Source organism: Durio zibethinus, chromosome 22, assembly GCF_047325235.1.
Source record: "Durio zibethinus cultivar Kanyao isolate XHJ-2024 chromosome 22, ASM4732523v1, whole genome shotgun sequence".
NCBI classification, from domain to species: domain Eukaryota; kingdom Viridiplantae; phylum Streptophyta; class Magnoliopsida; order Malvales; family Malvaceae; genus Durio; species Durio zibethinus.
This window is the reverse complement of record NC_143183.1, coordinates 20,800,137-20,815,366: the sequence shown is the minus strand read 5'-3', so window position 1 is coordinate 20,815,366 and position 15,230 is coordinate 20,800,137. Positions and strand designations below refer to the sequence as shown.

Here is a 15,230-nt window from a genome sequence, read left to right as displayed (position 1 = left end):
TCACGTTTGAGCATTTGATTCAATGATTAATGCATAAAATAATGATAAAAATCTGGTTATTAAACAAAACAAAACAAACAGGATTTGATTATTAAACTGGTTAAATCATGATAAAAATCGTGCAAGTTCCCACACAGCCACTCAAACAACAATAGTGAATCACGTCGATTTCAATTTACTGGAATCAGAAACAAATGACCCAGGTAAGAAGTAACCAGGCGAAACCCTAGACATTTACCAGGGTAAAACCAAATTTATGTTACAGACACATGTCCGTTAGAATCCCTGTGAACTCTAAAATTCAAATATTTTTTGCCAGTTACTTATTGGAGCTGAGCTCCCGAATTTTCTGATGGCTGCTGCAGCAACTCAGGTTCCTCTAAATCTTCAGTGATTGGTATATCCTGTTAAAAAGCAAACCAATGATCATCGTTTATGAGTAACAATAAGATCACTATTCAAGCAGCCGATAATTTCAGAGATGCATGAAATTAATGCAATCCTGAAATTAGCTAAAAACCATTAATCTTAGATGAATTGAATAAATCAGATAAGAGCTGACAGGATAATAAGCTGATACCTGAGTCTGTAGTAGATGATGTGGTTGCTGGTCTTGTGCCATTGTGTAGGGTTGTGGTTGTGACATTCTGTAATAAGGCTCCTTGAGATCAAGTTTGCATGTCGAGGTCTGAAGAATTCCTCCTTGTTCTGCCCCGGGGCCCCACATTTTAGCTATAAGAGTTTATACACACCTCGTTAGAAAAACGAAACATCAAATTAGAAACACAAAAAACAAGATTGAAACCAACCTGACAATGTTAGATATATGGTATAACTTTGAGCATTATGGGCAATCATGTGAAGTCGGCCAGTTATTTCTTGCCCAGCCATAACATAAATTGGCTGAGAAAGAACACATCGTATCTGATACCAGTGGGTTGTAGGCGCACCAGGGGCAGTGGTAAGCCATCTTTGCACAGTACTGTTCATAAAGCAGTTCAACAGCAGTTAAATAGGATGAAACTGCAAATCCAATGAAAGTGCAAAATTTGAAAATATTACCTCCCATTAAAAAGAACATCAAACCAACAGGCCAACCCATGCACTCTAGTCCCCACAGATGCTATGAATTTTAATGGAATATCTATTTCATACAAGTCCTCTTCCTGCAAAAAGAATGAACAGCATTTGACTACACATTTTACTAATAACCATCAAAAGTAGTCAACCATAATCAGAGAAAAGAAGTCTAAATCAAAGAGCTATGATTAAGTGAAAAATATTTCAACACTCAGAAAAGTGGTCTTAATGTCCCATGGACATTAAAGTCAACCCACAAGTCTACAACAAGCCAATAACTAAAAAAGGCTTTCCCGATTACAGAGTTCTACAAAGCAACCAAGAATCAAAACATAGGACATAAATGGATGTAATAGAATATGATGAAAGTGGAAAAAATAAAATATTCATTGTCTCCGAAAATCATATTAAGATGGAAAAGCACAAATGCAAATACAAGATACAGCACTTTGATTAAGGAATATGAAATGGAGTTTACTATAGAGACTAAATAGTTAATAAGAGGCATGAGTCAATGGCTCACTGATACCTTTATTTCACTGAAGTCAAGCACATGGAAAATAGGAGGAGACACCAATAATCTTGGATCAAATGCATCCACCACAGGCTGTATGTAAAGCAAAAGGCATTCTATTAAAATTTAGCTGAAACAGAATGCAACATCAATGGAGAAACCACAAACACATGAAGAAAGATCAGCATGGGTAAAGAAATTTTATAAGCAAGTTCCGAGAAAAACCCAATGTAAACCTTGTATTTTAATAATGCTTACTGCCACATTTTCACTCTACGGATGCGTATAATGGTGTACAAAACAAACCTGAGAGAAGTATCCCTGGAATGCAGACCCATATAAGGGTGTGAGATCTACACCATAGTAGTTTTGTTGCTGCCAAAAAAGAGCCTGCAAGAACTTCAGGGTTAGGGAGGAGGAAAAGAAAGGTACATAAAAAGCAAAATTAAACAGAAAAGTAAAGGAAAATTGATAGCAAATCAAGAAATACAGAACGGTACACTGTCTGACCTGTATAATTTATGAAATGCATAATGAAAAGAAAGCATTGTAGTTTATAGCATTAAACATTGGGGTTGACAGCATTACAATGCATATACATATACGTTTCAAGGGAGCTTCTGGCAGCAAACCATATAGCTCAATAAAACAGAAATAAGGGAAGGTCTTCTAATAAAGTGAAGCTTGAAAGACTAAGCATCTTTCACTTTCTTTTGAGAATTTTATAAAACACCCCCTAAAAAAATGTGAAATCTATAAGGTTCTTTTATTTTTAAAGAAAAATACATTGATGGGTACAAAAAGGGGGGAGGGGAGGAAAGAATGTTTTGGAAATGTCTGATGTGAATCACACAATGGAAGCATAGAAACAGTATAAAACAATTTATATAAACAATAACTTTCTATGTAAATTCTCTTAATGAGACTGGAGGAGGAAAAACATTCACACCAACAAGTCATGAGATGTTTCAAATCAACTTTTTCTTTCTTCAAAGACAATAAATCTACATAGGCATGTACAAAAATGCATATATTACTCCAGCAAAACAATGCAAATACATACCTTATTTGCAATTTCTACAAACAAATATTCATCACTGAAAGGTGCCATATGTATCCTACAAGATTAAGATAGCATGAGACCATCTCAAGGAACAAGACCTTAAGCATTTTACAGCTTGATGTTCAAAACATAAATCAAAGAAATTAACAACACACAGGACATCCTTGAGATACAGATATAAGTAGTCAATGACATTAGCGATCTCATTCCAGTAAAAGAGCAAAGATAAAAGCGGAAAAACCATATGAAATGAAACAATTAAAATTAACAACCAAGAGGTATCATAGGATGAAGGTATGGCAGCAACCATAAAACTGCTTATAATTCACACCAGTTTAGTATGATAATTCATTAAAAAAAGAACTCATAACGAAAACCAACAGAGTAGGAAGTGAACTGCAAGTTTTCATAAAAAGCGAAAGTTCTAAAAGCTTTGGGACCCTATTACCTGCAAATAAGAAATCATTAATCAACTGCTTGAGAAACAAACAGATTTAATGGCGTAATGTTTACCTTCCAATTGATGGAAACATTTTCCCCTTAGGCACAAGAAACCGATCCCTTGCAATTATGTAGGACTCCAACATTCTCTCATTAACTAATAGGGTGCCTGCAAGTAACCCAAAAATCAATTAAAAACTCTTGCTTCAATGAAAACTAAGCAGCAAAGTTTAAACATCCACAAAACAATTCCAGCACATCTTCAAAGCATTTTCATTTTTCATATTCTGACTGAAAAAACTTCATCTTCAATGCATGGAAGCAAGTACTATAGATGCATCAGTATCATGAGATTTTCATCATCACACAAAATGACAAAAGCAAAGCCTCACACACTAACATACCCATTGGTTCAGAGATCAGAATATCCGCTTTCTGAGGCAATTCAACTTCCTCAACTTTACCTTTGATTACCTATATTTTACACAACATTATAACCAAACAAATTAGAAACCAGATCACTCTGGATATAAGAGAAAACAGCAACAACATGACAAGACAAGCACATACAGTAATCCGTTGGCCTAATGTGGAGTTTCCAGCAATAAGTTTTCGAGCATATTCTGCCATTTCAGAAGCTTCAACAGCATAAACATGCTTTGCACCAGCCTAATAGGAAGAAGAAAGGGAATTGAGCATCAATCTACAAACCATAGGAAAACTAAGAGTACATATGCATATTCAACATAGACCAAAAGATTAAGAATACCTGTGCAGCAAATAATGACAAAATACCACTGCCAGCACCAACATCAACCACCACACAATCTGTAAAATCTGCCCGGTTCTCAATTACAGCAGCATAATAGGTTCCTGAAGAAAAAATAGTTAATCAGTGATCAGCATCTAAAAAATATGACCTGCAGTTTAAGCTATTTGACTGGTGACTTCTTTGGTATGTTTATGATACATAATGGTATAATGTCTCATACCAGTGGGCTTTATTAGCATTGTCTACAAAAATTCAAAGTGAATTCGTAACACAGAGTCAAAAGAAACAATGAAACACAGCTCTGTGATATAACCTGTCCTCACATAATCTTGTAACATATTTTGCTGATGTAGCAATTGTCCATAATAATGGAAATACATTTTAGCTGAAGATGGCTCGATTTTATTATCAAACTTGCTCTTACAAGAAGAAATGGCTCCATTGGGCAAATGTGTTCCTGGATGAGAAGGAAAAAAAGATCAAACAAAAGCCTATATAGCAGTCAGTTTTTCTGTATGGTCATAAGCAGGTTTCAAAAGTAGCACTCTGAATAACATCTTCATTCTGCCATTGCTCAAATGCAGAATGGAAGTCCCTGCTCTCCTCCTCGTTTCTAAATTGGATTGCAACTCCCCGCGAAAATGATTTCTGATACAAAAGTAATACTGTAAAAAAATGTAACATCCGGCACTGTTTGAAAGTAACATCATACTGATCAACAGCAATGATTATACAAATTTTTCAATAAAAAAAAGGCATTTGGCAAGGATATATACTCCAAAACAATACAAGTAGTACGCAGAAAGAAGTAGCTACGTCTAACCACTAACCAGCATTTTACCATGATCGAAAAAAGGGGCATTGCATTTAACCAAACCATAAAAACAGTGGAAAAAGCTCAAGAAATTAAAAGAAAGAAAACATAAGCGTTCCTTCTATTGCTAAAATTTCCATACATATCTAGGCAACAGTTAAAATGAATGAAAAACATAAGCTTCCTTCTATTGCTAAAATTTCCATACATATCTCGGGCAAAAGTTGAAATGATTTCAATACCTCTTTATTGATATCAGAACTCTCCCAAACCCAAAGCGATTGAACAGGTCCCAACTTGAAGAGCTGAAAACAATAAAAATACGAACCTTAACCATGTTAACACTCTTCGTAGCTGTCAGTAACTAAAAGTTTTAATTCAAAAGTTGTAAATTTCAATAATCCAATGCAACTTCACTATTCTTCCTCAACAAACAAACTATACCAAAAAGTAGCAATTTTGAAACAAACCCAAAGCAAAAAAAAAATAAAGAAAAAAAACGTAGTCCTTCATTAATCCAAGAAAAAAGAAAGCTTTTTTCCTTTTTTTTTTCTAATTAAGACAAGAAAAAAAATCTATCAATGTTAACCCTTTCTTTACCTTTGTATCCCGTGGCCATTTTCTCAAGAACCAAACAACACTCTCTTTTTTCTTACCTGAGAGGTTCCGAGATCGACATTGAAGCCGTCAGTAAATTCCGAATCACGGTGAAACCGAAGCTCAGCAACTCCACCATCAACATTGAACCGAGCAATCAGTGGCGTAGAAGAAGACGAAACCGATGGAGAAGACAGCTCAGAAACTGCCGCCAAAGTGAACTCCAAGTGTTTGTGTTCTAACCCAGCTGAACCCTCCATTATTATTATTATATTATACCAAAACAAAATAGGAAAATAGAAATCTATCAAATCTAATCTATTTCCAAACTAGGGTTTTTGTCAAAGAAGGAAAAAAATTTAAAGAGAGAGAGAAGAGAGGGCCAAGCTTTAGAGAGCCGCCACCGAGTGAGAGAAAGAACAAAGAGAGTAGCTTTAGCTGATTTATTATGGGGACAGAACAAAGGTTTTTTTTTTTTTTTTTTTTTTTTATAAAGGTAGATGCTGAATTGCTGAGAGGGAAGTTTGGGTGTGAGTGATGACGTGTGAGGATCATACCCGTTGGCTTGTTTTGATTGTGGGTCCAAAGGTGGATGGTGGTGCAGTGGCCTTGGCTTCAAGTTGGTGGAATGGAATTTTGTTTTTATTTTCTAATTTTCAGTTTATTAAAATTTCCAGTTTAATGAATGTTTTATTTTTTATTTTAAAAAATAAGGAAATAGAAAAAATAATAAAAATCAAAAATCAAAAGTATCTTTCAAATAAAATTTAATTAACCCAATTATTTGCAAATTAAGAGTTTGAATCACTTATTTTTCTTGCCTTAATCTTAATTTGAAAAAAAAAAACTTATTTAATAATAAAAATTAAAACTTTTTAATTGCTATGAAATTATGTGAACTATGATACTAACTTTTGATATTTTTATAATTCAATGTTGTTTGCATGACATAATTTAATTTTATTTAATTTTAGTATCATGCAATTTTGATATATTTTTTAAAAATATTATTGAGGGATTTTATATCTTAGAGCTGTTCAGAATCACTACTTTAGAACATGCTTTTTAAAAAAAAATCATAAAAATAAAAAAAATCCTAAAATTAAAATAAAAGAAGGGGGAAAAAGCCGGTCCAGGAGCCATTCTCTTTATTATTTATAGGTTTAATTTAATGAGCCCTTATGGCTTCCGAATAATTAATACTTATTATGCCACTCAAAACATTAAAGCAAATTAGAAGTAAATCCTTCAAATTAACTTAAATATTTGTTCTTGTTAACATTTATATACGCTTGGTTTGTGGTTATTACTTTTTATTTTGACTCTAACTTGAAACTTTGATGCCGATTATTTTTTGAATTAATTAATATGTTATTAGAATTGATATTTGAAAGGTATAGTTTTAAAAAAAATTATACTTCGTAATTTTTTTTTCAGTCAAATAAGTAATAGAATAAAGAGTTTTACAAGTAGATTAGGAATTTAAAATAAAATAAAAACTTAATACGTCGATCATGTTGAGCAGAACCAAGATATGAAAGAAGGCAGGATCAATGAACTTCTTGAAGATGAAATTTTGTCATCAATTATTTCATTGATGTCTTTAAAAGATGCAGTTCGGGTCAAGAAAGTATCAAGAAAATGGTGAATGTGATTGGCAAGTTTCATTTCAACTGCTTTCTAATGCATCAGAGCTGAAGTATTTGCTTATGAATTTATGTAACAAGGCACCAAAAATAAGTGGTAAGTTTCTTTCTTTAACAACCCTCAAGTTGGAATGTGTAAGATTAAACCAAAATATATTGGAGAGGTTTTTCTCTTGTTGTGTGAATCTTGAGCGATTGATCCTGCAAAGATGTAAGCTTTCGAATTGTGAATTTCGCACTTCAAGTCCTTGCATCCCTTAGAAGTTTCTGCAGATTCTTCACTGTGATGAGGTGAAAAGTACCAAAGTTTCTGAAGCAGTTGAACTTGTGTTTTAATGAAGGAAAATTTTCTTTTTCTCTTGTTCCCAAGCTAGAAGAATTGCGTCTAGATGCAGTCCTTGACGATCAATGTTTGGATGATGTTCTCAACACCAATTCTGCAAACCATATTGTACAGCTGAGAAAGTTGGTGTTGCTTGCTGACATTGAACAACAAGTACCTGCAAGCATAAGAACATTCTACCAAGTCAAACAATTGGAATTGATTTTAACTGGAAAGTACCATAGTTATGATCTTTTCAAGGTTGTTCCTCTAATTGTTGCCTGTCCCTTGCTTTGGAAATGTCAATTGCTAGTTTTGGCTCAACCACTGGAGGTATCAACAAAACTGAAGGAGCTTAATCAACACCAGTTTACACACTTGAGGGAAGTTGAAATCTATCAGTTTCATGATAGCCAGAATGACATCGACTTTGTCCTTTATTTGCTGGAAAATGCTGTTGTACTTGAGTAAATGATACTTGACTCAAGGTATGAAACTTAATGAAATGGCAGATTACAACCTGGTGTTGGTTGGGTTAAAGAAACAGCTGAATTGGCCCGTCAACAGCTTCAGACAAAGGCTTCAGCTTCTTCAAATGCATAGCTATTCATCAGAGATGCCTTGAGTTCTCCATGATGATAAACTGTTGTTTCTTTTTCTTTTTTTTTTTTTCCAGATGATTTTGCTTTTCAAGCTCCTATAATTCTACTATCAAGTGAACAAGAATAACGAGATCAGATGCCAAAGTAACCTTTTTTGCCACTCAAGTTTTAGCGATACTTCGCAATCTATCCTAACAACACATGATTCTTGGCAAACTTATCAGGCATAATTCAAAGTAAGCGCAAACATAAGACTTTCAGGAACTGGTAACACAACATGAACCTCTTTTCCAGGGGATGGTTTCAGTAGCTTTTGTATTCCAGATACATAAACTCCACTCTTGTGCAGATACACAACATTCAATTCTATTCTCTTCAAGAATTCTATAGAGAACTCAAACTGAATTAGGAAAGCATGATGGAAGTGGAAAAACTGTAATCTCAAATGCAAAAGATGGTAAAAATGTGACAATGTCAATACCCTCCCATGAATTCAGTGCCAGAGTATGCTTAAAACAGCGAGGCTAGTTCCCAGGATATCTATTTCGTTCTCCAAATCGAGTTAACATTTGAAGCAGCAGTAACATAAAAACAATTGCAACATTATTCACCCTTGCCCAGCTGTAACAAGGCCTCTTTAAATTTGATTCAATTTGATTAATATGAAAATAACAATGTCTGGTTCCCTCTGCATTGTTTATCTACAAACAAATTAATACCCTCTGAACACAGACAACCGTTAAGAGTCATCAGCTCAGCCAATTATATATGTGCAAGAATAAGTACAAGCATTTCAATTCCAGCACAACAAATAAACTCAACTGAAGGCATCATCGAGCACAAAGTTCTACTATTATTTCCGTTGACAGTGATATCCAACATATCTAAGCAAAATTTAGTCAACATGCCATGCAAATAAACTATAAAAGTGTACTACAATTCCAACCATTAAGCATCTAATAATGAACAAGGCAAATCGATACCAGTAATAATTTTTCCTTTCTATAAATCAATAACACAAAAAATTGAGTACAATATCCAAGCTACCAAAAGGAATGGAAATTGACAAGTTTAAGAATAAATCAAGAACAGCAGTATATGACTGTTACATATCAGCTATTCCAATGAACCATTATTAAGAAGCCGATACCTTAACAGCTTTAAAAGCAGGATGAAGCAGCCCTAACTCATCTTTAACTTCAAGAGGATTACTGGTCTCATTCCTAACTCTCTTAACTCTCCTACTAGCCAGAGATTTATGCATAAACCCATACATTTGCAAGATCTGATTATCCCCAAAATTAAGAGCTCTATCCATTTGTCTCAAACACCTCTCCACTGGATAATCCCCGAACTTCCCACATGGCTTACACCCGACAAAATGAGTAACCAACGACCATCTATGATCCCCCAACCCCGGATGATAATTCTCAATCATTTCCTCGTATCGATCCACCAAAATCCCCCAATAACCATGCAAATAATAAGCATTCTCTAAATAAACCTTTTCACCCCATTTTGCTCTTTCCTTGACCAACAAGTAAACCATGGCAGACTGATCATCGGCTTCGAAAACCGGCCTACCTTTTAACTCCCTAGTTAAAATTTTCCCAGCTTCTTCCCTAATCTTCCCTTTCGGACCCATAGGAGCCCAAGCATCTAAAAGATCAAGCGACCATTGACAATTCCTTAACAAAAAACTACCCGTATTTAAACCAATCCAATTTTTTTCATCATAAACCATTTCATTCCAACCATGCATAACCAAATTAAAATCTGTGTACCTTTCCCATGGAACCTCGTACGCCATATCCGTAAACATCGCATCACTGTCCATCCACCAAAGGAACTCAATTTCAGGATGCGAAATCAAAAGCTTTCGAATCAACGGTAATTTCGCCCAAAATCCCGCCATTTCAGCATCCAATAAAGCCATGTTGTAAAAAATCTCGATCCCGTGTACTCTACAGTAATCGATCTTGTTCTTAATCGATTTCAATAATTAATGATCGCCGACCGGTTTTCGCACGGTTTGGGTGATGAACCGGTGACGAGGAGGACTTGGGGCTTGTTTGGACCGATGAAGTTTGGGAAATTCGGGTTGTTTTTTAGCCATTCGGATCTTTGTTGATCCCAATCGGATATTTTAGGTCCAAGTGAGTACGGTTTGTTCGGGTCGGGTTTTTCCTTTTCTCCGTCTTCTTCGTCGACGAGAATCTTGGAGATATCAAATTCAGCGTAGTTCTTATCATTGTTGTCGCTCTGAACGGCGTCGTTTTGAGCTTCTTGGATTACGCGACGAGGCCCCACGTGCTTGCGGGAAGCGTAGGGGTGGTGGTTGGTGTTTTCCTCAGAGAAGCCCGGTTTTGCGGCGCTGAAGGTGCCATGTAGGACGATGAGACTTAGTATAAAGCAGAGAACGGTTATTTTGGCTCGGGAACGGCGAAGTCGTAACCACCGGTCCAACATCTTGGTTTCCTTCCCGGTTGAGGCGATTAGGTTCGATTGTAAATAAAGGGAAAACCGGGGGAATAACGCGGTGGAGTGGGAGAGTGAAGGAAGGAAGAAAACGAGGGAAAATTAAAAAAATAAATGCGGAGTTGGAAACAGAGAGATCGGTTCTTTATTTATTTATTTTTTTAATATTTTATTTAGGGTTGCACGTTGAGGGGAAATTTTATTTTTCTGATGGTGTAAAACGACAGCCGTGGATTCCATAGGTGGGCCTAGTAAAGACAGATCGTACGGTGGTGGCTTTCATTACAAGGGGTGTGAGTCATTTGTCGAGTTAGAATGACGCACGTGTCGGTGTCATGTATCATTGATATATTAAGATTTGCATTTACTTCAAATCACATGGTTTTCAAGGATGTGTTTTAATGTGGACGCCGATTTGGGCAGCATTTCATTTATAATATTTTTTATTAAAATTTTGTAATTATTTTATCATAATTAAAAATTATATAAGAATTTATCATTTATAAATACGAGTTTTATATATTATTTTGATGATTCTACATAATTCTAAAATTTAATTAGTTAATTATAATATAATTATTATAAGTGATATATTTTTATCAATCTTATTCAAATTAAATAGGAAACTTACTTTTACTTAAATAGAAATAAGATAGGTACTAAATTTTGAGATAAGGATGAAATTAGATATGATTTTAAAATTTTTTCAATTATAAAAATGAGGACAAGTAATATAACACGTACTGTATCAATAATATTTATATATATTTAAAAAAAATTTTTTTTTGATAATATAAACTTTCATTTTAAATTAATTAACCTCAAGTTAAATATTTTTGCAAAGTATATATTAGATTTAATATATTTTTATTTAAAATATTTACTTATATATAATTAAGGTAAGTGTAAGATAAAAATAAAAAAAATTAAAATTTAGTTTAATCTTTTATTTTTTAAAGAGTTTTGGGATATAAAAAAATTTTATACCTATTGAATTTTCATAAAGATAAAAATGAAAATAAATTTAAAATATCCATTAAATAAATATACGAAGATATATATAATATAAAAAATCAGAATGTGGAAGGAAAATACTATGCTCACCCCATTGACATCCTTAGTGTCTAATGCTAATAAATTGATTAGCATGTTAATTAATAGTTAATAACACTAATTAAGGTAATACTTAAAAATGCAATATTTTTTGGATAAATAAGTTACAAAGTCATCAAGAAAAACATTTATATACAAATTAAAGAGTTGGCAAGAAATGCAAACCAAACCAAACAAGGTTTAACAAGATCTCTCTTACAAGGATTAATTTTTCTAAAGTTGCAATAACAAGCAAAAAGAATCTCAAGATGTAATAAACAAAACATAAAGTCAAACCAAATTGTATCCATAACAAGCTGGAGAGGATCCCAACAATGCTTAGTGAAATTTGAGAAATATAGAGAGATAATGCATTAGAATTCAAATGGAATCTACCATTGACCCAAACAAGCCAAGCAGCAAAGTTCATGCTGAAACTTGGATCATTGGATACACCAAAATAATAGTGCAAGGGTTTAAATAATCTTTTTATTGTTTTTTTTTTATTTTTATTATTATGCCATCTTTTTTTTTTTTAGATTTTTTTTATTTCATTTAACTTTCGCACATATTAAATTGAAATTTAATTTTAGGAAAAAAGTTTTAATCGACTTTATGGTTAAGATTATTTTAAAATTCGTTTGACGTTTTTATGTTGAATCCAAACAAATACTCTAACGCAATGAAACCAAACAGACTCATTGATCCAAAAATAGCCTTGGACCGTCATATCTCGTATGCTATAGCATCCGCAACAAAGTTGGGATAAAGGTTATTTCATTTCCAATAGCTCAAATTGTCGTCGTCACTTCACTTCTCGATCTCTCAGTCGGTTGTAGAAAAAACAAAATAAAAAATAATTTAAAATTATAATTTGTAATTTGATTTAGATTAAATTTTTATTTAATTTAAATTAAATTTAAATTAATTTTTGATCGAATTTAAGTTAAAAAGTGAAAAATTAAAAAAATCTAATCAAAATGAATTATATATAATTATTTTATATATATTTTTAAAATTTTATAAAATAAAAAAAGATTTTATATTAAAATTTTTTTAAATATATAAATATTTTATATTAAAATAATATATAAAAATAAAAAATTTTCATGATAAATTAAAGTTGATTCGATTTTATCGTATGTATAAAAATTCAAATCTAATTTTAAAAATTTATAATATTATATATATATATATATATATAAAACCCTAAATCCGGTGTTCATATCACCGTACTGCGTCGTCACTTACTCTCCAAAACTTTAGCCATTTCCCTTCATCTCCACTGCCAAGCAGCGAAAAGTCTCTTAGCCATTAAAAATTTCGAGAATGGTAAATTTTCTCATTCGTAATCAGATTATTTTTCTGTAATTTTTTTTTATTTTAAATCTAATTAATTTCTTTATTTTTCTAATCATTCATTGAAGAGTACTTGATTAGAGTTTTGAATTCTTTGTTAGTGAATCTGATATGTTCCCTTGTACGAGGTAGCCATCTTCAGGATTTTTTTTCTTTTTTTTCTGAATTTTAATTTTAAAAGTTTTGAATTCTGTTTGGTGGCTGAGAAATGCTCGGAATTTGGAAACTGACCAGTTTTGAATCTTTTGACCGTATGTTTATTATATTAGGCTTGTTAATGGAGTGTGAAATGTCATTACCTATTGCTCAAAACAGGAACTGTGAAATGTAGCTATGGTTGTAATTGCTGAAGTTCTGTTTGGTTGCTGAGAAATGCTTGTAAAGTTAATGTAAGTGTTAGATTCAAATGTTTAACTATATGGAAACTGACTGGTTTTGAATCTTTTGGCGCTATGTTTATTACATTCGGCTTGTTAATGGATTGAGAAATGTCATAATCTATTGCTGAAAACAGGAACTGTGAAATGTAGCATGGTTGTAATTGCTGAAGTTCTGTTTGGTTGCTGAGAAATGCTTGGGAAGCAAATTGGAGTATTAGATCCAAAAGTTCAACTATGTGGAAACTAACTGGTTTCCAAGATATGTTTCTTATCTTTGTCTTGTTAATGGAAATGTAATAACCTATTGCTGAAAACAAAAATTGTTAAATGTAGCCATGGTTTTAATTGTTTTTGTGTTGCAGTAACATTTAATTTTAAATTTGATTGGAATGAATTAACCTTTTGGGTCTAATTAAGTTGATATTCACTAGCCGATACGTTTTTGGGTTGAACTTTGCTTTCATCGAAGAAAGATTTGCTTCCTCCAGCAACTATCAAGCATTTTGATTTCATATCGTAGCAGATATCTATATTCTTGATAGCATTTTATGTTGCATAATTTGCATTTTATATTTTATATTTTATTCTGCAGGATGGGAATGATTCTATCCAAAACAGAACACCACTCATATGGCAGCTTCCGTAAGTTACTTTACAAGTTCCCTGGTACTTTTATGTATCACAAATAAATTTAGACCCTTTCCTTCTCTTCATGTTTATTTAGACCAGACAATATTAGCCATGCTGTTTTGGGGGTTTTTCCGATCATTGCACTCAAATCTGTTGGACCGTCCTATGTTTTTACTAATAGAGGAAAGCTTGGGAATTTTGTTATTTTTTAGATATGCATATTGCAATATGATGGTTCTATAGTTTAAATGACTTTCATCCAGCTTTTACTGAATTTTAGTACATTTTTTTGCAGGTCCAGAATCTACTTCAACAGATGGTGAGTTCTTATTTTCAACTGCTTTGAGATTCTGTATGGAATTAAGGAGCAATGGATTTAAAGTAGATGTAGCTAAGTTCATTCTATATATAATTCTTGCAGCAAACAATAAAGGTTCCAAACAAGGTCTGACTCCATCATCATGAAGAATATCCTTTTCATATACTCTACTCTCTAGTAACTGCATGATACTAGGAAACTGAAGCTTGAGGAGATGAAATCACTTCATTGGTTTCTAAAGCATCAGAGAAGTGTTGTTATGTTGATTTTGGGGTCCTTTTGGTTGAGGTTGGGTTGGTCTTAAACATTTGACATTACAATTAACAAAATGGAGACTTCTTTACTTGCTCATTGCCAAGGATTTAGTCTGCTTTTAGCTTGGGTCTTTATTTTTTTGGGGAAAAGATCTGTGTCACGGTGGACCCAAACTTCATTTCACTTGTCCTTGTTCCTTAAGTGCCACCAAATCCTTGTTCTCAGAGCAAAGATAAGCTAGAGCAAAGCATCAATGATCTCAGAGCAGAGGGGGGTGCAGAGAACTTTCCTTCTCCTTCACTTCCTTCTGGGCCGGAGGATGATTCCAAGTCATCCAATGAATCCTAACGGTGTTCTGTGATAGTTTAATGAATCCAGCGTCTAAAGCATGGTATTTCCAGACTATTTCATTTGGTCCCCTGCCTTTCTCATATAGAAAACCTGTAGTATACTAGTATTTCAACTTTTGGAACAAGAACTATACTTTATATTTGTAACTAATCCCTCCTCTAATTCCCTAATTTCATCGAATACGGTTAACCTTCTTGAACTGTTCCTTCATCCTTGTCCTGTATGTCGAAAGACCTCGGCAGCATGTATTTTATTCATCGCATTCTATACTATTGTAATGAGCTGTTGTAGCATCAAATATCAATCAAGGACCACTGCGACACCATGGTCACCTGAAGAGGAATTGATTTGTACATAGAAAATAGCAGTAGTTGGTAGATAGGTTCGTGCTCAGAGGAATCTCATTATCTTTTAGATCATGCCACCCACTAACAAATTAATTAGATTAATGTACATGATTTGGCTCAACTAAAGCACAAAAAACTCAGGCAGGGTAGTGTTGCAAAGGTGGTCCT

At 33.4% G+C, this 15,230-nt stretch overlaps 1 protein-coding gene, 1 long non-coding RNA gene and 1 pseudogene across 4 annotated transcripts; 1 reads left to right on the top strand and 2 right to left on the bottom strand.

The window, feature by feature from the left end:
• Window positions 1–141: 141 nt before the first annotated feature.
• PRMT4B (protein arginine methyltransferase 4B) lies at window positions 142–5,695 on the bottom strand. The gene is made up of 15 exons (XM_022904830.2): window positions 5,341–5,695; window positions 4,927–4,989; window positions 4,416–4,518; window positions 4,184–4,327; window positions 3,868–3,971; window positions 3,669–3,767; window positions 3,503–3,572; window positions 3,171–3,267; window positions 2,658–2,712; window positions 1,901–1,984; window positions 1,610–1,687; window positions 1,063–1,166; window positions 810–982; window positions 581–732; window positions 142–404 (listed from the first exon to the last, which is right to left on the bottom strand). Exons 1-15 carry the CDS (start codon window positions 5,539–5,541, stop codon window positions 324–326), a joined length of 1,608 nt encoding a protein of 535 aa, XP_022760565.1. The 5' UTR covers window positions 5,542–5,695; the 3' UTR covers window positions 142–323.
• A 3,136-nt stretch (window positions 5,696–8,831) lies between these two features.
• LOC111306855 (xyloglucan 6-xylosyltransferase 2 pseudogene) lies at window positions 8,832–10,470 on the bottom strand (annotated as a pseudogene).
• A 2,135-nt stretch (window positions 10,471–12,605) lies between these two features.
• Window positions 12,606–14,910, top strand: LOC111306854 (uncharacterized). 3 transcript variants are annotated; one of them, XR_016331987.1, is made up of 5 exons: window positions 12,606–12,753; window positions 13,112–13,169; window positions 13,295–13,802; window positions 14,086–14,109; window positions 14,212–14,910. It is a non-coding gene; the product is annotated as an uncharacterized LOC111306854 (long non-coding RNA). The 3 variants fall into 3 exon arrangements; XR_002692118.2 differs by having other exon boundaries at window positions 13,096–13,169; XR_016331986.1 differs by lacking the exon at window positions 13,112–13,169 and having other exon boundaries at window positions 12,608–12,753.
• Window positions 14,911–15,230: the final 320 nt, after the last annotated feature.

Coding starts and splice junctions, on each gene's coding strand:
- PRMT4B (XM_022904830.2), bottom strand. CDS start 5,541: ATGGAGGGTTCAGCTGGGTTAGAACACAAACACTTGGAGTTCACTTTG. Junction 4,328..4,415: donor GAATGAAGATGTTATTCAGA/GTGCTACTTTTG, acceptor CTTCTCATCCAG/GAACACATTTGCCCAATGGA. Junction 1,688..1,900: donor TCCAGGGATACTTCTCTCAG/GTTTGTTTTGTA, acceptor CTTTACATACAG/CCTGTGGTGGATGCATTTGA.